Source organism: Plutella xylostella, chromosome 4 (genome assembly GCF_932276165.1).
Source record: "Plutella xylostella chromosome 4, ilPluXylo3.1, whole genome shotgun sequence".
Classification (NCBI taxonomy): domain Eukaryota; kingdom Metazoa; phylum Arthropoda; class Insecta; order Lepidoptera; family Plutellidae; genus Plutella; species Plutella xylostella.
Window position 1 is genome coordinate 5499631 of NC_063984.1, and position 24064 is coordinate 5523694.

The window sequence follows — 24064 nt, forward strand, 5'->3', positions numbered from 1 at the left end:
ATTTCAGTATCAAATCGATTTAGGTATCACCAAGATATGGTCAAAACAACCAGCACAGGCGGGCAAAATTGAATAGGAAAATTAACAAGATTACCCCAATTTAAAGGTAAAAAGTGTGATTGTTTTCAGTCCTGTTGACTTTAGTATGGAAACCCCTATTGAGTTTTCTCCGCCTTCTCTGGTTGTTTTGGCCATATCTTAGTGATACCTAAATCGATTTGATATTGAAATATCTTATTTAAAAGCTTATAAGCTGATAATGAAAAAAATAAAAAGAAATATTAAATATCTTAGAAATGGTTACGTTTCGGATAATGCATTGCATAGGTTCAATCGACTGAAAATGTCTTCCTCAATCACCTCTTGAAAGGATCTGGTCTACTTATCAATAACCCTGTAGTAGGGCATGCAATACCGGTAATATTTTCAATACCGGTATTGAGTTCCGGTATTAGAACTCAATACCGGGATCCCGGTATTAATACCGGTATTAGACTTCCTTGTTATAAATGGCATATATTTTGTTTAAAGGTCGTATAGGGCAAAATACAACAAGAAAAAGCAATCAAATTCTGTATTATGTCATACTTTGTACGAGAATTGAGTATTAGAGTTAAAATTTTAGAACGCAATTGTACGCATGGACAACAAGTAGGTTTCCAAAGGCCGAAAACCGCATTTAACGGTTGAAAACAAGTGCACTATCATAGTACAGTATCGGAGCACAAGGCTAACTACATCTTAATCACTTGATTTATAGCCTAAAAAATGTCTGATTCCGGTATTACTTCAATACCGGTATTCACTTTCAATACCGGTATTGAAAAAGCGTTTTTTTTTTTTTTTTAAAGACATTTATTTATAATAAAAACTTAGGCTAATACAATTTTTTTTTCTGCCAAACTGCGTAACAGTTTGTTGGCAGACGCTCTTAGTTCTAATCTAAAAACTAAGTACTGACACTTATTATATTAAATTTAATTTATAAATAGTTAAACTAATGGTACAGTTGATATATACTATGAAGGAATTTTATGGTATAATTTAGATATTAAGTTTCAGAATTTAAAAAAATATTTTTTAATTTAAGTTTTAATGTAGTTTTACAAAATTTGTCGGTAGATCGCAATAGGGGGATATTATTACATATTTTAGGGGTTAAGTATCTTCTTGTCCTTTGTCCGTAGTAATTATTTGCCTTTGGCTGTATAAATTTTCTATTATTGGCTGATCTTGTAACATAGCGGTGATTTACCGGTGGATTTTGTCCGGGATCCCGGTATTACGCAATACCGGTATTGCGGTATTGCATGCCCTACCCTGTAGTGTCAGAACAAGACAGCCATAGATTTAAATAAGTTTAAATGTTTCGTGTAAGTCATCCTCAGAAACCGCACACAGTCGCAGTTTGTTACTACTTTTATAAAAAACTGCGACTAGTATTGGCTAGCCTGATTCGGATTCTGATTCGCCTAGAACGTAACGTACCTCGTTCAGTACGAGACTGCCACTAAACCATAGAAATGGCTCCAAATTTGAACACAAACTGAATATTCGCATTCGCATTCGCATTCGCGAATGTCGATATCAGATATTCGCATTCGCATTCGCATTCGCGAATGTCCAAAAACACACATTCGTTACATCACTAGTAGGTAGTACCTACTCAGTCAGCGTTAGTTCAGTATGTGACTGCATGTATACATATATTATGGACGATTCCTGACAAAGGCAAATTCTAAAATACCAAATAAAGTGGCAAATTGTAGACGGGCACGCCGTAGAGTGCACTGCCACTGAATTCTTTAGTAGAGCTTCTGCCAGGCTATTTCCACGGTCAGCTGAGCAAGTGGAGCCTCTCATAGTGCATGCAGAGTCAGACGGTGTCGGGTCTCCGGCAGCGAGCCACATGTGCCGTCGCCGCGATCGATGTCTGACCCCGGCGACCCGCGGCAATGTTCCCTGCAATATTAGCCGCCGTCTTCGCCCGACCCGCTCTCTACTGGGAAATTGAATTTTTCACCCTCAACTCTTACAATCGAACCAATGTCGTGCCTCGGGTCGCCCATCAAACTTTCATTTGTGCTTTGACTCATTTTCTGAAGGCTTACATAACTAGAGTTAACGACTCAATCTATTCTCCACTTTAAAACTTCAATATTGCTTTTATAAGTTCCGTACACAATAACAATGGCTTTATTTTATACGGCTCAGGGCTCCGGATATCGACGAGTCATCTATAGACGCTCGCAATGACGAGACCGGAGATATTTCAATTACAAAAACCAATATTGGAAATAACATGCGGCCGCGAGCGGGATTAGAAATGTATGTATGCGGCTGCTCCCTTCCCGCGCATGCAGTAATACTCACACAATTCAATTTATTCAAGCTTTAAAAGCTCCCGCCCACAACATGGACCTCTTATCCATGTTTTGACTTTATAATCGGTTCTCAAACTTTACAGTCTCTCGAGGACTCCGCCAGGATAAAGTTTATGTATGTCTATGACCAAGTTAACTAAATTCCTATTCCCCGGTTGCAATGTGATCGAGCGATACTAGCGAAACAATGGTACTCGTACTATGGCCAAAGCATAGGCAGAGCAGCGTAGTCTCAGACACCTATAGATATATGCAATTAAATTACTTAAATGATACCATTTTTTTTCTAATACTGTACATTTTATATAGACAAGAAAGTTTAATTAGATCCTAAAAGTTCCTAAATCACAAAAATATAAATGACTTTTATTTGAAATAAAATAAAGTAAACGTTTCTTGACTTTATGAAACTGTGGAGGTGGAACAATCATAGTTGAAAAAAACCGGCCAAGTGCGAGTCGGGCTCGCGCACAAAGGGTTCCGTATCGTTTTCAGTGTAAGCACAATAACTTAACCAAAATTACAGTTAAATCAACCTATCTCAAAAACTATAAGAGATACTTTGATCAAACCAAAAATCGTTGAAAGAGTTAATTAGCATGCATCACCTCTATTTTTTTTAGAATTTTATACCCCGTAGTTATAAAAATAGAGGGGGGGGGACATACTTTTTACGACTTTGAGAGCTGATATCTCAAAAACCGTTCACTTTAAGAAAAATGTTTTTTAGAAAACTTTATATCATTTTAAAAGACCTTTCCATTGATACCCCACACGGGTATGTACATCGAAAAAAAAAATTTCATCCCTCAGTTACATGTATGGGGGGCCCCACCCCCAATTCTTTTTTTTACTATTTAGTGTCATATTTTTGTAGCGGTTCATACAACACATATTCCCATCAAATTTCATCACTGTAGTACTTATAGTTTCCGAGTAAATCGGCTGTGACAGACGGACAGACGGACAGACGGACAGACGGACAGACGGACAGACGGACATGACGAAACTATAAGGGTTCCGTTTTTGCCATTTTGGCTACGGAACCCTAAAAAGATACTTGGTGAGATTTATCATTTCATGAATAAGTAATCAAATCACACGACGACGGCGATAACATCGGTATTGCTCGGTCTTGCTTGATTCAAGTTCCTATGATATGAGAGTGATAATTTTACATATAAGTTAGTGTCAATGAATGTATGATGAATTCCGGGGCTAGACTACATGTAGAATTTATATATAGATAAGTATAGTTTTTATGTTTTGGTTTGGTCTTGACTATACTTTGTGAAATATAGCATGAGTCCTATGACGTTTGATTGACAGATGCTTATATCTGGTGAATAAATATCGTTTTCTCTTGAAGACCAAGAAACTGATTTTATAAAGTATAACTAATTCTGTTATACCAACTAAACATTTTAGAGGCTACTAAAATACCTATTATTTAGCAGTGTCACTCATTTTTGGAAATCATACATCGAGAAGATGCACGATTTCAACCATCATTCATCATAAATCTAAGAAATGTTAAACGTAATGATCACTTTTAATTAATTATTCCTAATTGAAAAATGTATAAATTAATTCAGTACCTACTGCATTTCCCAGAGATGGAGCAGTCAGAGCAAATAAAAAACTTTTTAATTATAATAGCTAACACTGAGAAAGAATTTTTAATCTAGCTTAACATTTCACAGAAGCTCGAACTAATGAGTAAACAAATCAACGACCGACTTTGACGCCGCGGCTTGTCGACACGGTCCAATATCGCTCGGCGGAGCGGCGGGGCTTGTCGACACGGTCGACTATCGCGTGGCCGGCGCGCGCACGTGTAGCGGCTGCGCACATGCGCCGGCGCATTGTTTAGAACTCCGCGCACAATGTAGGGCGTAAATGTTTCGACAAAGCTCTAAAAGGGAGAGTCTATAAAAGAACAACTGCTATAGTTAAAAAAAGCTTTTTATTCATCGGCTATGGATATTGGGGTACTCGCTGTTTAGGTTATTTCCGCAAGCAGAGATGAAAATAATTCGATTAGACAGAGTTAAAGAAAGCATCTCGAACGAATGAAGCGCAGACAATCTTATCTATCATCAGCGCGAAAGGAAATAAAGGCAAGTGCTTGCCGCTGCGCTAAAGACAAAAGCGTCCCTATTTTTTTGTCCGTCATTGCTGAGAAGATGTGCGTTGTGCGGGTTCGAGCTTTACGTCTTGGAAGTTTAAAGCGAGCAATAAAAAGCTCAAGGGGCAGGCAGTGTCGCACACGTGCATCCGTTCGCCACAGTGCAAAGTTATTTATACGTACTATCCCATCACTAATACTCGGAATCGCAGTCTCGCAAGCTACAGTTGGCCGAGCTTATGGGATCAGAGGGTATAGAACCCTCTGTTATTTGACTTGACATGAGCCAACGGCTGGTAAATTGAACTTATGTGTCTGTTTATGTAACTGTGATTATTTATGATCAGCTTTTACATCACTTAAACGGTGACAAGGTATATTTTGGATAGATAAATTTATCTACACAAAAATAATTACGAACAGAAACAGAACTTCATCCCCTCGTTTTATTGCGATATGAAAACAAGGCGAATAAAGACACTTTTGCATTTATAATGTCGTAAAGAGGGCTTGTCTTGCTAAATAAAAGGGCCGTTTGGGAGAAAGATATTTATTTACGGATTGTGTCACGAGCGCATCACCCACTTAGATACGCAAATAAACTGGGCGAATTAACTGGAGCAGGAAGCGCCATTTATTTCTATCTCTTTCTACATAATTTCAGATCTGTATTTAAATTAAATATACCTAATTACACTGTCTAGCAATAAAAACGTTCCAGTTAGTTGGTTAGTTTAAAAACGAAAAACGCTAGTTTAATCAAGGCGACAGCACTATTGAAATACATTTAACAGCACATAAGAATATTACCAACTAAAAACATAATAATACTTATTGAGTTCAAATTTTAACAAGCTGTATAATACTACATTTAAGATCATATAAGTACATTCAAATGTTCATATTTTTTTTCATGACTACACTACATTCAGTCTACAAAAAATGTATATGATACTACCTATTATAGGTCTGTACGTAAGTTGGATAACCAATGAGACAAAATCTGTAATAAGAAAAAAAATATAGACAGGTGAAATGAAAAACATGAAGTTGTTATCAGCAATCGTGAGGTGAGCTTTAAATTAATTAAAGAGAAATTATCTCAAGTGGCCATACCATAGTTACGAGGCCACATGTGAGCATATCTCATATCAAGTCAATTCCCGTATCTTCGTCGACTGGGTAACAAGTTCATTCGTTCCTATCTCAGGCCCTTAATTTGATTGAGTTAAAACGCTTTTATATTAAAAAAAGAACTTGATTTGAATAGCGTCGCGCCTTCAGGGTGGCCACAAGGGATCGTCGAATCGTTAGTTTTTTTACGCATATCGTATTGAGTGTGTAGTTTTGTAATGTTTTGTTATTTTGACTGAATAAACTCTAAAGCATAATCAATATTAATAATAATATTAGTTAACGAAAACCTGTCATTAAATACATTTCCCTTTGCAAGTTAGCTATATTATTCAATAGCGCAAGTAAGTAATTATTTCTGTTTGAGAACTTTACATTTATGAATTAAGTAGAGACATGGTTCGTCCATTACAGTTGGAATAAAATTTAACTAGCAATAAGGTGTGACTTCCCAAAGTTACGTTACGACATGTGAGCATTATACTGTGATGGACAGTGTCATAGACAGTTTTTATCACTTTTTAATATTAGATAAGCTATAAAGCGGGATCTATTTCAAAGTTTTAATACGAATAGATAAAACCCACTTATTCAATACCGGGTACTTTGAAGGTAGACTTACATACATACTAAAAATACATATAACTGAATTATTTTTTTACCATAGTATACAAGTACCTACATTTACAAGTATCAGCAGGAATAGGATCTCCTTCCTCAAGGCTGTTTCCAGTAAAACCCGTCTCCCTTTGTTACTATCTCCGAATCAGCATTGTGCTCCCACCAGCCAGATTATCATCTCTGACACGTACAAATAACACACAGCTATGTATGACTATTGTAGTAGAGTAGCAACAATAAACTAGACTGTAAAAAAACGTGTTACATTTATTTGAAGTAGTACTTTACGTACCGTTTCTAGTCTGCCGCATTATAAAACTACGTAACTATAATTCCGTCATATTATACACATAACATCCGTTAATGTAGAATAAGTAGGACCGTTATCAGAGTGAAAATAGACAACCTAATTTACGAAACAAACAGGGTACCTATTATTGAAATATTCCATGCAAACGACTGTGAACCTTAATATTGCCATTAAGCTCAAAAGGTCGTTACAATGGCAATATCGATAAGTAATTTCAATCCACGTATGCGAATGTTTGACATCGCAGTTCCGTTCAATCAAAGTGCGCTGCCTCGATGACAGGAAGGAAACCGCAACCGCTCAGTCGATCCGATCTGACTGCGCCGGCACCGGACACCCGTCACTCCACCACAAGCCAATCTCGACAACCCCTGATGCCTATATGACTCCATTTGTATCAATTTGTATCTCTACATATAATTACAACATGAATGGGCTTTGCCGCCGTGTGTGAAGAAGCACTTTTCCCAAGTCATTCATTACATAATCTCACCCAAACATTTTGATAGAAGTAACACGTCAGCCGATGATTTAATAACCAAACTTTGTTGAGTTATTAAGAATCATCTTCTTTTATGACTTTATGACTATAAGATAAATATTTAGTATTCACACCCCGGCCGCCGAATCGTTTTGAGTTTAATTATGATATCAAAAGATTCTACGTCATCTCTTTCTATCGTATAGAGTTGCGACTATTGCATCTCTCTCGAATCCGAGATGGGCCAGAGCCGGACCGATGGTGCAGCAAGCACCGGGATAGCCGATTAAACACGTTCCTATGCGCCGCCTCGTCCCGCTTACCCATGCAACTCAACTCCGAAAAAAACAACACTAGAAATGAATCCACTTCTATTTCAACTCGGACTTAGTGGCTCTCTCCGTGTGAGCGCTCCGCGCGATGACACAGCCAAAATGCAACGGATTACAATATTAATAACACGACACAAATAGATTTTTAAATGATATCTTACGATGCTCTGATGTGTTGAAGGGTTATTAAAGTGTAAGATAACGATCGAGCGCTCGTGATTGCAAGAGAGCTTCGGCATCTAATAGATTGATAGAAGGAAGTACATGTGCTAGTAATAGTAAGGCGTGAGAACATCGGATCGGGTGGTGCGGCCGCAGCGCGCACGCAAATAAAGTGCAACTTGATTAGGCCGTGATTGCGGTGGAGATAGCTGGCAGTCGTGGACGCGGATGCTGCAGGAGACAGGGGGCACGGCGCGGGGGCACGGCGCGGGGGGCGGGGGTCACGGGGCGAGGGTCACGAATTGCATTGTCTGCAGGTAATTTCATTAGGAGCCCGCTGCGGACTACTCTAGCTACTTGTACGTACTCCACTGAAGTGTAACTTGGCTGAACCTCGAAGCAGTGCTACTGAGGACATCCTACTAAACAATGTACACGCTCGCCGAACTAACTGGCGCTACGTTTCATTAGTAAGCACTTTCTAACTTCAGTGCAGGATACCAATAAATAATATTAGACTGTAGGTACTAAACGAGTTCCGATTGGCTTGGAGTTCTGCTTTGTATTCGGCATTAGACGCAGGTAATAAGCATGCACAAGTTTCAGCCGCAGAAGCTAAAGGTCTATGTGAACGTGCCGGAATAAAGGTCAATATACCGCTGCGGTAAGGTAAGCTATTCAAAACTTGTCCAACCATTTACCTGTGGATAAACATTTGTATAAAAGCCACCGCATGTTATAAATATTTGTCTTAACTCATTGTCGACTAGGCTCGCGATGATGTATGATGGAATGGGTTCTCACAGTTAATTGCGGCCCACTGCGTCCCCACGCGGCTCGTAAACTGCCCTATTATATACAAAATATAAACGGTCTCAGAATGTGCCGCACGTGATACCATCATTCCACCAAAAAACTGCTCTCTCCCTTTAGAGCCACTTCATAGTCTGTGGGCATGTCTTAATACAACCATTTTATTACAGCTGCACAGACAAATACAACATTATAAATCGAAAACACAATCTAGAAACGTTTAAAATTATAACAGTGGGAGTCTACCCCATGCCGATTGCTTCATTGCGTACATATGATAATTTGTATCGCAGTGGGTTTATTTTATAATCTTCATCACATCGTTTATTATCGTATAAGTCGTCTGAACAAGATATATGGAGATAGGTGAGAATTCGAAAGCACGCTCTATTTATATCATTTTAGTATCTTGACGATGTTAGCATTCGGGTCAATGCATTGGGGCTAGTGTGAAACCGTAGCCAAATATTTGGACAAACTTCATTGGCCTGATGAGGTATGACGACGTTAAAATTTGTCGTATGCCCATCAGCTCGTCGCACCTGCTTTCGAAATGGCACGACCAATCACAGAGCACGAACCATCTTTAACTTAAAATAGTCGCAACACGAGAGCGCCATCGCTACCGTTATACTCCGCCACTGCAAATCTATCTTATTGCCACACGATGTATTTTCAACGTAACAATGATTGCGCCAATTAAGTTCCCAAAAAAGTAAATTATAGAGCACGCATACCCGTTTTCCCGCGCGATTAATCATGTGAATTGTTTAGCAAAAATGTGCCAGGGGAGCTATTAGAGATAAACGCAACATAAAACTATGTGATAAATTGACCTTCTGAGGCAGTGATTAATTCATGATTCACGCAGGAAATAGCGAGAATTTGTTGATGAGAATCATCTTCAAGCCTCACTTACTTTCTGTGTTGTAACTCGAAAGCGCATCAACTTCAATCAATCGCTCAACTGTTCAATGTTCATTGCCTTCATATCAAAAGCTGTATTGTTTGTACTTACTGACTATTGTCCGAGAGAAAAAACTGACTATATGAAATTGTCGGTACATACGGTATCGTTATAAAAAGTACATAAAATGTTAGGTTTGATTATTATAATTAATAACTCTATGTAGATTTTTAAAAGTTTTTACTAAATACAGGGTTATTGGTAAGTAGACCGGATCCTTTCAGGAGGTGATAGAAGAAAGCATTTCCAGCCGATTGAACCCAATAATGCATTATCCTAAACTTAACCATTTTTGAGATATTTAATATTTAAGGTTTTTTTAATTGTTTGCCAAAATTTTATGCTTAAAACCGAAAATAAAATAAACTAGCCACATTACAATATTTTTTTTGGTTGTTTTGCATAAGTAACACCTTAATAAACTAATTAAAATAATCAAATGTGCACTATTCGACTTAAATTAGACATAATACCTCAAAATAGTTAAACATTTTGAAAAAATATTCAAAACGCAAAAACAAATAAATTAAATTAAAAAAGATTTTCATATGTAATTTTTTTGTGCACTTCAGCTTAAAACATGGTCAACTAATAAGCTTTCAAACAAGATAATTCAATACCAAATCGATTAAGGTATCACCAAGATATGGCCAAAACAACCAGCACAGGCGGACAAAATTCAACAGGAAAACTAACAAAATTAGCCCAATTTAAAGGTAAAAAGTGTGATTGTTTTCAGTCCTGTTAACTTTAGTATGGAAACCCCTGCTCAGTTTTCTCCGCTTTCTCTGGTTGTTTTGGCCATATCTTGGTGATACCTTAATCGATTTGGTATTGAATCATCTTGTTTGAAAGCTTATTAGTTGACCATGTTTTTAAGCTGAAGTGCACAAAAAAATGTCATATGAAAATCTTTTTTAATTTAATTTATTTGTTTTTGCGTTTTGGATATTTTTTCAAAATGTTTGACTATTTTGAGGTATTATGTCTAATTTAAGTCGAATAATGCACATTTGATTATTTTAATTAGTTTATTAAGGTGTTACTTAAGCAAAACAACCAAAAAAATTATTGAAATATGATTGATTTTTTTTTATTTTTGGTTTTAAGCATAAAATTTTGGCAAAAAAATTAAAAAACCTTAAATATTAAATATCTTAGAAATGTTTAAGTTTAGGATAATGCATTATTGGGTTCAATCGACTGGAAAAGCCTTCCTCTATCACCTCCTGAAAGGATCCGGTCTACTTACCAATAACCCTGTATATGCAATGTTTAAATATACTCAGTCACCCCACGAGTGCCTCCGACTCTTATGAATGACGGTATTTGGACTAAATACATAATTATTAGAGTATTATTAAAGTCCCCTAGAAAAAACTAGTGAATTAAAAGCTATTCACTTAAATATCATTAATGCACATGCACTTCTCATGTGAAAGACTAAAGTTGCACTAAAATATAATAATTAAACCCTAAGCGTAATTACAGTGGCGGCCACTAGTTATTATTTTTATAGCTTTGCAATGTGAGAGAAGTGGTAGAGTTCCGCCGACTGACATTCTTGGAGGGACACTCTCACGCTTACCCTTTTAAAATAACTACATACTCGTATATGTAAGACCGACATAGGTAAAAGTACTGAACAATTTAACGTTACCCATGTCAATTTCCATTACTTACGAAGTAACCATTAATACCGATTTTCGATAGAGACAACAAAAAAACAGAGTTCTACTACCGTCAGCAGGATTTCCCTGGGGTCAGTAACTCTGATGATAATTGTGCTTTAGCCCCGAGGTGCACTAAATCTTAATAAACGCGTAGGTATATATATGTACGTTTCCCCTACATTTTGCTTTCGTTCCCTAATAAATTAGCACTTTACACCTCACTACCACACATGTAGAGTAAAGAGTAAATATAACGTCTATTGTTACATCGATATTTAACTATGTTCGCCAAAACATGTATTTAAATTGGGCAGGCAACTTCATGTAAATTTGGACAGTTTTTTAGGGTTCCGTAGCCAAATGGCAAAAACGGAACCCTTATAGTTTCGTCATGTCCGTCTGTCCGTCTGTCCGTCTGTCCGTCTGTCACAGCCGATTTACTCGGAAACTATAAGTACTACAGTGATGAAATTTGATGGGAATATGTGTATGAACCGCTACAAAAATATGACACTAAATAGTAAAAAAAAGAATTGGGGGTGGGGCCCCCCATACATGTAACTGAGGGATGAAATTTTTTTTTTCGATGTACATACCCGTGTGGGGTATCAATGGAAAGGTCTTTTAAAATGATATAAAGTTTTCTAAAAAACATTTTTCTTAAAGTGAACGGTTTTTGAGATATCAGCTCTCAAAGTCGTAAAAAGTATGTCCCCCCCCCCTCTATTTTTATAACTACGGGGTATAAAATTCTAAAAAAAATAGAGGTGATGCATGCTAATTAACTCTTTCAACGATTTTTGGTTTGATCAAAGTATCTCTTATAGTTTTTGAGATAGGTTGATTTAAGCTACGGAACCCTTTGTGCGCGAGCCCGACTCGCACTTGGCCGGTTTTTTTTTTTAATTTGAGCAAATAGTAACGTTCCACAGTCTAGTGTATAATTTCCTGTCTGATAAATTGCATTCGCCAAGCCACGTACGGCTCGCACTAGCTCGTCTATAATTAGAGGCTGTATCTTGTACGTTGTAGCCATAACTCTCCACGAAACATCCAGCTAACCTATACCCTTTGTGCGCGTCGTGACCCGCACTTGTACACCACCGCGCAAGCCTAACTTTGTCTTAATCTCTGCAATAATAACTGTACACGCTATGTGTACACCTATGAAATGCGATATGCATGATATGAATGGAAGACGTGCCAATGAATATGATTAAGCAACTTAATTGAATGTCTAATCAATTTAATCATTGCGATAATGGAGCTTTAATACTGTCAAGATACGGAGAGGGAACGTGAAATAATGTATTTGAATAACCATAGTAGGTACATACGTTTTACCAGCTTTTATATACAGGTATAGTGTGGAGTTACACAACAGAACGTTGACGCTATACATTCGTAATAAAAACTCTCATAATAAATCTAAACAGGCAAGCTTACTTGCAAATTTTCAAAAGTATTTAAGAATAGGTTATTCGAGACAGGTTGTGAAGTGCTTGCGATAACCCGAAGTTAGCAGGATTGTGCGAATGTGAATGGTTGCGGAGGGCCCTCGAGCCGGCGGTTGCGCCGAACAATGCGGAGTGCGCGCTGCATACTTGCGAGCGGGGAGTTGCGGAGAGCGTCGAATACCCTCTCCCCATGCGAAATATGTTAAGGGTGGGCATGGCCGAGCTTAACAGTACACAAAATTTCAAAAAAAGTTCTTCAACTTTTAACGCGTCTCATAAATTAATAACCCACGAAAAACAAAGCGCACTGATAGAACAAACACTGTAGCCGTCAACAGCAAATAAGCCAGTTGTCTGATGTAAGTACGTAGATGTTTGAACACGGAGGAGGTCGTGTGAGCGGGCGAGGGTCAGCACAGAGTAAGTAATGGCGCAGGGTCCGGTACTCGCATCTCACAGAGCGCCGTCTTTCACACGACAAGCAACTATTGATGGACGAACATCGCCTGATTGACGGACAACAAATTGCTTCATTAATAATTCGACACTTGTTGTGTGGCTGTACTTCGGGGAAACCGGTGTGGCACTATTACGGAAACTTTAGATTAACATCAGGTAATAGTATGTTAGAGACACGCAGACTAACCCAATGGGGTGAGTTTAGTAAACCCAATTTGGGTCGAGGCATACGGAGATACGCAGTATTCCTCCTCAGACATCAATAATTCAGAGACTTGTTAGTGATGTCAACATGTGAAGTGCATAGTTGGGATATGCAAATTGATCTTAAACTAACAGCAGCCGATGAAAGAGCGTCGGCCAATTTGTTTGTTGAGCGCATGAAGCGAGATCTCGCATATCACGCGAGCTAACTGGAGCCCGCTTGGGAAGACGGGCATTCGAGCAAATGACCGCAATCAAATCACAATCACAGTGAAAGCCTTATAAATGGTCAGTCGGAGATCGCGCCGCTGCGAGCCCGGCCGGAGTGCGCTGTTTACAATGCATTAGTTCTAATTATAGAGAAAGAAGTGCTAGTAACACTCTCTACTCACGATCTGGAACAATGTTCCTGTCCAGAAAAGGTGTGATCCTTTTAGTATTTGCTTCCTCATATTTTACACAAGTCATTGTAGGTACAATCTTTGTAAAGTAGACGTCATCGACATCGTACTACTGAACATTCTCTGGTAGTAAATAAAGTACTCGTCACATACATTATTAGGAGAGAAAATAAATAGCATAACTTTACAATGTGTGATGTGATTCGCAGTAAGACACGACTACACGATTCTAAGTACCATCGTGTCCGGCTTAATAGGCAAAGTGATAGTTGCCGGCAAGTAGGAACGTGTGAATATGAACAGATTCATCTTGCGCCTGCGGCCAAACGTTACTGCGCCAACAAACACATGTAATATATGGATGATCGCTACATTCACGAAAGGCATCTAGCATCTCTATGCGGTGCTGGAGATGATATCAAAAACTATTTTGTAAATTAGAAAACTATTTTGCTTTTAAAATTAAATGGTTGGCAGTGCCACTTTCTTATAGTATTATATCTCAGTTAAATATTACACCTCTACTACCATAGTGTGTGGCGATAATACCTAATGGCTTGTAAACAAAAATCTGCTAAATTAACAACTCACATGTGCTTAGATAGAAGTTGATAGAACCCTAACCCTCGGAGAATGACTCACAGAGTTCTGCTGTAATAATTGCAAGCCCCAAACAATCAAGACTGAGCCACAAAATCCAATTGAGACGTACTTTTATTAGAATGGATGGTTGGGGTCTGGTAAGGGTGAACAAATTCTGCAACGACGGCTGTAGGTCCTATATTTATTTTTCCTCAATTGTATATGTACCTAAGATTTCTAAAATAACGGTCACACTGAATTAAATTTAATATTATTATTTACATATAACATGAACAATGAATATTAACTGCCAAGGTACTTTTCGCGAAGTTTGCGAAAATTCCCTCCGTGTACAGTTCTACTATTGTTATAAATCCCAAGTTGAGAACATGCATGCTCATTAAAATTCAAGCAAGTCAATGTTTGAAGCAGATGTAGTGGTACAATTGTGTACTGTTAGATATAGGATAGGAAGTGTGCATTAGTAATTGTGGTCACAATGAGGGGAATTGGCCAGCCGATTGTAGTGCGTGTGCGACCAACCGGCGTAGCCCAAGCCCATTGCCATTGATTGAATGAATTTAACACAACCGCTGTAAACGAACCATAACAGGGCATGCGGAGCGCTTGACCATGTCACTACTCGGTACTCTCGTGCCAGCATTCGAGGACGAATTGCATTCATATTCGGTACATCACAATGCGATATAAGTGCCACTAATATACAAAATTTATCAAACGGACGAATATGCCTATTTTGGAACTAGGTTACATGTAAATCAAAGTCTCGGTCAGAATGACAATCCTATTGGATTTTGATCATACTAGCAAAAAAGCTTTCTGCAGTTCAGCAACGCCGACAAAATGACCATTCAAGAAGAGCGACATTAAATTTATTTCATTTAATTGAATCGAAAAACAGACGTGAAGTTGAAATTCCCGAAATTGAAGTTGTCACCGGGAATGGACAGCTTCATAACCCGGTTCCGGGACGCTTTCGCCCGGACGTGCCCTGGAGGGTTACTCTATGCTGTGACGAAAAACTAACGAACGAGAGCGGTTGATATTCTGCTGAAATTTAGTTTTTCGTCATATAGAGTGGCCCCCTGGTCCGGTGCCGCGCGCTGCATCTCGCGTCGCAAACTACTCCGCTTTGCTCTGCACTTATTGATTGGACAAAACTAATTTGCTCGCCGTCTGCCCCTAAATACACTCAGGTGATGGCCTAATTAATTTTCCAGCATTCGTCTTTATTAAACGGCTCGATAATGTATGTATTAGAAAATTTTATTGCATGCAATAGAATATTCTATTGAATGCTTAAAATTATTTTCCAAAATACTTACTTTTATTTATACTTAGATATAAGGATTTAGAAATAATATTAAAGTAGATGCCACCAGCAAGCCTTGTCTATAAGGATATAACAATCATTTTAAATTCGATTTGACCAGGCATAAAATGTGCAACCTTACATTTAATAACAACATCTATCTACTCTTCTCAATAACAGTTTAGTTAGTTGGCTCAAGTTTCTAAGTCGGATTAGATTAAACTAAACAAGACGGTCCGTCAGGTGCTAGTAATTGATAGGGATTGGCCGCTACTTAGCTGCATTGTAGGTTCAGTATTTTAGAATGGAATTAAAGTAATTACTAGTTCGTCTGTCAGCTTTGAGCTAGACGCACCTGTTGTTTACCTCTTCCGTTAGCTAGTCTAATAAGCCTCTAAGTAATATCGACATACCCGACATAGAATATAGGTAAGTAAGTACCTATCTCTTTAAATAAGTCGAATCAGAATTCATCTTAAGTCGTGCGTTACGAGAACTAATTTAATTTCGCAAAGCAATCAATATTGCATTGTTAATTTTGATTAGATTTAGTTTACGTTTTGGTGCACTATGTACTTTATAAATAAAATATCTTATTTATCTAGTGACAAGACAGGCAGACAGTTTGATACTCGTACTATTTCGTGAAAGAGGCAATTTCAGAAGTCGCATCTCTAATCAGAGAGAGGGCGTGGTAGATGACAATACCAAATGAATTTGCTGAACGTTGCTCTCCTCTCGACACAAAGGTGCTTTGACGGTTTCCCTTTAGACATAGCGGCACTTGTCAGCACTATCTCCTTGTTTACACACATGTGTAGAGGTAGAATGTGTACGGATCAGCAGATAAGCAACCCTACGTGATACTCGGTTAAATGAAGAGCTTTCTGCGTACCGGTGCAACGGCGTTATTCGAGAAAAACAATGACAAAAATGTTGCTTTCGTTGTTCTTTTTGTATTGTTCGGGTAATCACGATAATGATTACATGTGATGTGAGGCCGCGGGCTCGGGGTGGTGGTCGGGTGTCCATGCCACCCACAGAGCGGGCTCGCCGCCGCCGCCGCCGCCGACCGCGCGCGTCTTGTAATTAAACAACAACGCAGCTCTCGATTTATTTAGATAACCGTCGATAACACCCAACTGGACCACGATTTATAGAATCCGATGCTCTACAAAGATGCTTGGTAAAGTCTTGTGATTGTTTACAATAAGTTCGTGCAACGGAGGCAGCAGCGATGTCAATAATAGCTAACAATGTAACTCTTTTATCCACCAACAAAGGTTTGGCTGGAAGAAATAGCTTGTTGGATATAAGCCCGCCATTGTTTTCATTTGTAATGCATTTTATACTGTGTTTTAGAATAAAGTGTTTGAAAAGGCTTGGTAGCCTTATAATAGGATCGCTGGTAGTAGAAGCAATGTTTATTTGTATAAGAAGAAAGGTTATTAATATGTAAGAACTCTTAATACCGAGATACAGATTCTGGCATAGTGACATCTATGTAAATACATAAAAACTACTTGATAACTGAACATACCGCCCACCAAGAACGTACGTTCTTCATTACCACCCTCACCATGAGGTGAAGGGGGTAACTCCACAAGATGCATGGACTTGATAACAAGCTGATAAGGACCTACATGCATCCTGTGTGCTTTAAGATGTGGCTGGTATATACAGTTATTTACATAATTTTTTACAATATAATTTTGATAAGTACTAATTTGCAATATAATTTTGATAATTACAATATAATTTTGATGGGATCTTCCGTCTTCGCTGTTGCTGTTGTCACTGGCACCGCTGAAGTGGCAGGCGATAGACACGACGACGCTCCGCTCGTGAGTGTCGCCGCTGGCATCCTGTCACCGGGGGCACTGTACCGCTGCTGATGTCTGCTTTGTCTCTGGCACCGCTGAAGTGGCCGGCGATTGACACGATGACGCTCCGCTCGTGAGTGTCACCGCTGGCATCCGGTCACCGGGTGCACTGGACTGTCTCTGGCACCGCTCAAGTGGCAGGCGATAGGCACGATGACGCTCCGCTCGTGAGTGTCACCACTGACATCCTGTCACCGGGTGCACTGGACCGCTGTTGCTGGGGCCGCTGACTCCGGTTAAGTTGACCCGAAGCGCGCCTTGATGTGTTGTCCTGGTGCCGCTAAGTGATAGGGCAGACTGGGCACACCGGAGCTCGACTGCTGATGCAGCCATCCCTACCGGAACGATTCTCGGATCGCCCGGTTGACGCCTTCAGAGACGATGCGTCTCTGATTTCTAGCGCCTGCTCAAAAAGTGGCTACTACTAACCTTTCTTCTTATACAAATAAACATTGCTTCTACTACCAGCGATCCTATCATAAGGCTACCAAGCCTTTTCATGGTGCCAGAGACAGTCCAGTGCATCCGGCTCGAAGGACCATGAAAAGGCTTGGTAGCCTTATAATAGGATCGCTGGTAGTAGAAGCAATGTTTATTTGTATAAGAAGAAAGGTTATTAATATGTAAGAACTCTTAATACCGAGATACAGATTCTGGCATAGTGACATCTATGTAAATACATAAAAACTACTTGATAACTGAACAGTGTTCATAAATAAATGCCTAAATAATACTGCCACTTATAAGAAAAAGATAATTAGTTTAATGATTTAATCAATCACGTAGACTAACATCTAACTACCTCTAACGACTTTTTAAACGCCGCACAGTTTTGTTTGACATCGCTCTTCAAAGAAATGTAGGAAGCTTGCTTGACCATAGGTTTGGTGTCTTTACTAAAACCAATGTGATCGTCATGGTTGGTGGACAGCGGGCGGCCGGGGCCGTGCGACAGGTCCCCGATTATCAACGCATTCTGCACGGTGGCTGCGGCAATCAGCCGGCATCGTTCATCGCGTTTGTATCTAATGGGAATTCCACACGACGCACTCGTGCCACTGAAGGACCTTGCGCTATTGCCATCGGGACCCGGGACAATTTATTGTAAAGCGTAAAATTTCTAGTGAAGATAGATGGCTAGGTATGTATAGTCTGCGGAATGCAATAGTGCTAGAGCTCACATTTAATCATGTTCTAAGTCGGGACTTTTCCTATAAATAAAGCATTCCTGAATTGCAATAGAGCTCAACGTTTTATTCTTGATTTAAGAAATTTCTTCATTATTTTCTTTCTCTTAGAATCGCAGGTGCTATTGCAAGTCGCATAGCGCATTTGCGGTAAAGCACCGCTATTAATGCCAATCCCAGCCCACAACAGACAGTAGACCGAGAAACAATTACCGGCGGTCGTGATGGGAGCGGCTCGAAGGGCGTGAGATGTCGTGAGGATGTCCTCGTGACCGGTTCCCGGGACCCGAGACCTGTGGACGCGATCCAGGTCGCGGTCGACTGCGCCATTCGATTCGGCGGCAGGTGCAGGCGGTAATGTCATGCTAATGTCAATAAATGATCTCAATCTAAATAAATTCTTAAGATTCAAAACATTGTAGAGCATCTTTAAGTTTAACGAACTTTAACCATCATGAAACATGTGTCAAGTATTCAATAGATTGCAATTTTGATCCAAATGCTTTGGCACTATGCGGGTTGAATAATAATGTAACATAGAAGGGTGGACCCTTGACAATGATTAGCACTATTTGCGGCACGCACGTGTGCAAGTGACACGGTGAAAATATAGCGAGAAGACAAGTGTCAGGGGCTGTAGGAGAAATGGTGTGCCGTCTACCGAGCCACTCTAAAGCTTAAAAAATAGAGTGGATGCAATCATCTTACTTGCAGACGCGAGGGGGTGGGTGAGCGCATTTATTAAAGGGTTGCCGGAGCGCCTGCAGCTTTTAAGATAGATGAAGCAATCATATCCCGTCTCACAGACAACGCGATGGAGTCGCCTAACGAACGCTCTACCTGCTGTTTTAAATAAATATAAACAAAATAAATCCCGTTTCATAACTATAATCTTTTGCAGTTATTTTAATAAATCCACCCCCGACCCTGACCTTTTAGAGCGTGATTTGCTTTTACTACGACATAATAGGACCCCCTCTCTCGCATGTAAACAAAGGTGCATCACAATGTGGGTAACAAAGACCACTCCCGCGCGCCTCTATTCTGTCCCTGTCATTATACGAACGCACCCTTAATAGAGACGTTGGAGATTACGAGCAGATACACATTTGTATAAAAAACTAGACACCTCGGGATTGAAACAAAAAACACAACAAATGTGCCGGGGGACGATTTGTTTCACTACATGGTGGATCATTTTATTGTTTTTGTAGACGTCGAGCACGCGATCGAGCTTTTGCTTCATAATCATAAATATGTTTTCTAATTCTCAGTGGGACACAGTGTGAAGGTATGTTTCCGTTTTGTTTTTATACCAATTAAAGTATGTACTACTAGGTAGGTAGGTAAAAATAATAAAGACTCACCTCCATTTCCAGCGTTGGTTATGGTCACCCAGAAGTCGATGGTCTTCTCTGGACCCAACTCCTCATAGTCCCACTTCTTTTTAACTTTCACTACACCACTTGGTTCGACGGTCACCCACGGATTTTCATCGCGGATTTTGAATGTTTCACGATCGGTTTCTTTTTCAAGAGTGAACACCGCGCGTCCCTCCACTTCCCCGTCAGCCTCCGTGAACTCAATGCGCTTGGTGGGCCGCACGGCGCGGGTCACGCGACGCTTCTCACGGTGGAGTGTTGGCAGAACTTTGTCGTCGCGGACTACAAACTCTAAAACAACACGAGCAGGACGGCTTTTGCGAGGAGGGTTTCCCGTGTCATGAGCTAACACACGCAACTGTGCCTCGTGTCCGTCCGGCTCGCCAGCCAATATCAGTTCACCTGTCTGCGGCACAATCACCGCCAAATTACTAGGCGTCTCCAGTGAATAGTAAACACGATCACCGTCAAAGTCATGAGCTTTTACTTCGCCGATATTAGAAAAGCGCTGCCAACGAGCAGTTCCATTAGGTCCATTTGAATCATGAGTTCCATTCACGGCGAAATAATAAATCTCTTGTTCGAATTCAGGCGCATGATCATTTTCGTTCGTGACATCTACTCGAAGGGGAAGATTCGCTTTTGTTGCACCGTGCATGTCTGTCGCTTGTATCACTAAATCATAAGAGCTCTTTGCTTCCGTATCTAAAGCACGTGTTGCAATTATTTCCACATCACCGTCTGTGACAACAGACTTCACATTCGGTATAAATTCCCCCTTAGCCTTGTCGCGTAAGGCAAACTTCGAGTCTTCGTTGCCTTTGATAATTTTGTACGCAATGGGGCCAACATCGAGGATGGCCGTGGCTCGTAAAGGAGGAAGCTCTACGACGGTGCCGGGCGGCGCATTTTCTGGTATCTCTCCTCGCAGCCCTTTAACAGTTGGGAAGTGGAGCATGCGTCGCCGATCCACGACGAGTAGATTCACAGTGTGCGCGGACGTGCTATACGGCGTCTGCTCGAGGACGGCCAGGTTGAGGGGTCGTCCGAGGAGCGGGGCGAGGTCTGCAGTGGTCATAAGCAGACCGTCGTCCAGCATGGTGAAGTAGGGGGAGAACTCGGGGTCTATGAGCGTGTAGCGGGAGTGGTTGCCGAGGAAGTGGCGCACGGCGTGGCCGGGCCGCACGTCGTGAGGCAGCAGCGTGAGCGCGCGCGCGTGCAGCACCAGCGCCAGCGCGCACAGCAGCGCGCCGCTCGTCTGCTTAGCCCACGCCATCATGAGTTACGCGACACTACTCAGCCGAACATTTCCGACCTGAAAACCGGTGGAGTGAATTAAAGTTACTTTATAAAAAGAGGGCTTTACTTTTACCTAATTACTAAAATTACATTATTTAGTTAGCAGTTTTACAGCCTAGAACTTCAATTTGAGAAAAACATAGGTGCACGATTAATTGGCTGAATCATCAGTGAGCAGGATTCTTAGTATGCAATGCTCGAACGTAGTGACAATAATGCATAGGCATGTTACCATATTCATCGTGTAATCGAACAAAATCACGTTGTATTGTACAGAGTCGGGAGACCTTTGTAGCTATGTCCTTATTATATCAATGAAAGAAACTACTAATCTAGTACATGGTAGGCATACCTACCTACATTCATAGTTTTCCATACGTTAAGGCATGGTAGTGGTAGATGAAGCAAGTGTCAATAACTTTTAATGTAAAGCAGATCAATTTACCATCATCTCTACACTTAGTTGAAGGTATGCTGAGAGAGAAGAGAGAACGTAACATTATTATAAGAACCTACGCTACCTTTACCAAATTGCAAAAAATGAAAGTCCGAATAGGGTGTGTGTGCAATGTGAATCTGTCAAACGAGTCTCGTACTACGCTCACTCGTAGCGCTACGAGCGGGCTACGAGACGTCAATCGTATTGTTTCAGTTTCAGTGTGCATTCTTGGAATTCTGTGCCATCATAATGAAATCATGTGGCTTGGCATGCAACGCGCGGCTTTCAGCGGGTGTAGGGCGGTATACATGCACGTCAAGCTTTATTTTAGGCGGTAAGAGGAGCGCGCGGCGACGCCGGCGTCTCGCTAGCAGCCGCCGCCGCCGCCGCCGCCCCGGCCGATCAATACCCCCGGCGCGCCGTCGCGTGCCTCAGACGACGAGCCAAAATCAACTCTACGAGCGCGTATCTATTCACGACACTCATCAAATATTCACACACTCATTTTACTGCATAAAGGTCATGCTATCTCGCGAAACTGTACACATTTGAGACACTAAAATCAAGAATGCAACGCCTAAAAAGCCCTGATTGCTGCAGCACTACGAAATCCAGTCGGTATCCATTGAAACATCACTGCACTTTTACTTAACTAAATACACACATGAATTCACTTGTAACCTCTTCATTACCATAGAAATTAACTACAAATCTGTTAAATAAACGTCCATCCTGATAACATAACATGATAAGAGATGTAAACAAATTGGCGAGTTTTACTCTAATCCCAAATTTGCACGTGCACCATTCAAAACATGTGGGTAAATTATGGCATAACTAAAACTCCGTCTGTTTCTTCTACATTCACCGTAATGTGAAAAGGAATACGTACAGCATGAGAGCGAGAATTGTTTTCGGTTGGTATCGGAGCGATGACAGGTGCGTCTCGGGAGAGCGACGGACGACCGCGCGCAACGATTCCGAGGAGCGACTGATTCGCGGCGCGGGAGGCGCGCGCGCGTATCGAGCGAGCGTTGGGGCCGCGACGCCCGCCACCCCCGGCGCCCGTGCCACCCTCGCTCGTCCCGGCTGCCACCCCTCCTGCTTAGCTGCACTGGTTCCTTTTCCCCTACATTATATGCGGCACCCAGCACCGGACACACTGACGTCACTGACTTTAGTTTCGGGCACCGTATATTAACTAAACTAACGAGCTGTCTTATATGCAACGTTAAGCTTGTTTAGCTGACTGCAAAAATCTTTTTTTGGGTTAGGCTTGTAATATAAGTACTTATACTCAATAAGTTTTACGTAGGTATTTTTAATTAAGTAACTACCAGGCCCTGTAACACGGGATGCTATTAAGACGTGACAAAAGTTCTCCGTCGCGCTCGCTCTTGAGGCTGCGCGATGTGAGTGAGCGCGATGCAAAACTCTTGTCACGTCTTAAATGCGCCCCGTACTAGCCCTTCAGGTAAGTAAAGGTACTACCCAAGTGCTTGTTACCTAACACTTAGGTAGGTTACCTATTGCACTACTACTTACCTACCTGCAACGAGTAGCTAGACAGTCTAGGCACACTACCTATACAACTTATAAACCAAAATGCTATGCCAACCAAAGTAGGGTAGTAAGTATGCCTAGTTATCTAGTTCTAGCCTTGCAGTTTAATAATGGAATGCGTTCCTACATTCCACACCTTGCATGGTTTCGTTCATAAATTCAATAGTTCGCAGGTTCAATCAGAAAAATAAGATAGACTCAAGTAAATAACAATTTTAAAAGCACTTTACAACATCTAAGACAGGCAAGGAGGCATTTACAAGTTTATCCTCTCTCATATTAAGAATATGTAATGTGATAAGCTGGTTTCATTCATTTCCGATATCAATATACTTACGTAATCAATACAATGTGCTGAATTATCTTATAAGAATCCAATGGGACCCTGCCCTATTTAATAGGATTAAGTACCTACTGGGGGTACCTGATTCTGATTACATAGTTAGTAGTTATGACTAGTTTCACAGCTTAATTTTGGTGACTATCTAGGTAAATAGGTAGGTACCTATTTTTAAAATAAAAACTACCGGCACTTGTGGCCACCCATCCAACCGGGAATCAACCACGGGACTTTATTGTGCTACAATGTATCAGAGTTCCAATGAGTTCTGTGAATTTCAGTACAATGTATACCATCGCTCTTACGGCGAAGGAAAACATCGTAAGGAAACCTGTAGGTAAGTTACTTTAAATTATCTAGCTAGCTAGATATGTGAACCCACCAACCCGCAGTGGATCAGCGGCAGCGTGGTGGGAAATTGACCAAGCTTAAGAAGGCAGTTTAGACCTTGGGGATATGTAGGTACAAAGTTTCCATTCTAGAGAGCCAGGTGCAGGTACTGACACCCCCACAGAGAATAGAAAAAACAT

General features: G+C 40.5%; 1 protein-coding gene across 8 annotated transcripts in view; it reads right to left on the minus strand.

Annotated features, from left to right (window-relative positions):
- LOC105380345 (neural-cadherin) overlaps positions 1–22636 on the minus strand; it is a 245928-nt gene extending 223292 nt beyond the window's left edge. For 6 of the 8 annotated variants that reach the window (XM_048630098.1, XM_048630095.1, XM_048630085.1 and 3 more), the window contains exons 1-2: positions 22524–22635; positions 19879–21208 (exon numbers count right to left, since the gene is read on the minus strand). In XM_048630098.1, the coding sequence (XP_048486055.1) occupies positions 19879–21172 (1294 nt within the window). In that variant the 5' untranslated portion in view covers positions 21173–21208; positions 22524–22635. Of the gene's footprint in view, positions 1–19878; positions 21209–22523 lie in introns of all 8 variants that reach the window. The other 2 variants (XM_048630136.1, XM_038121154.2) reach the window with 1 other exon arrangement.
- Positions 22637–24064: the final 1428 nt, after the last annotated feature.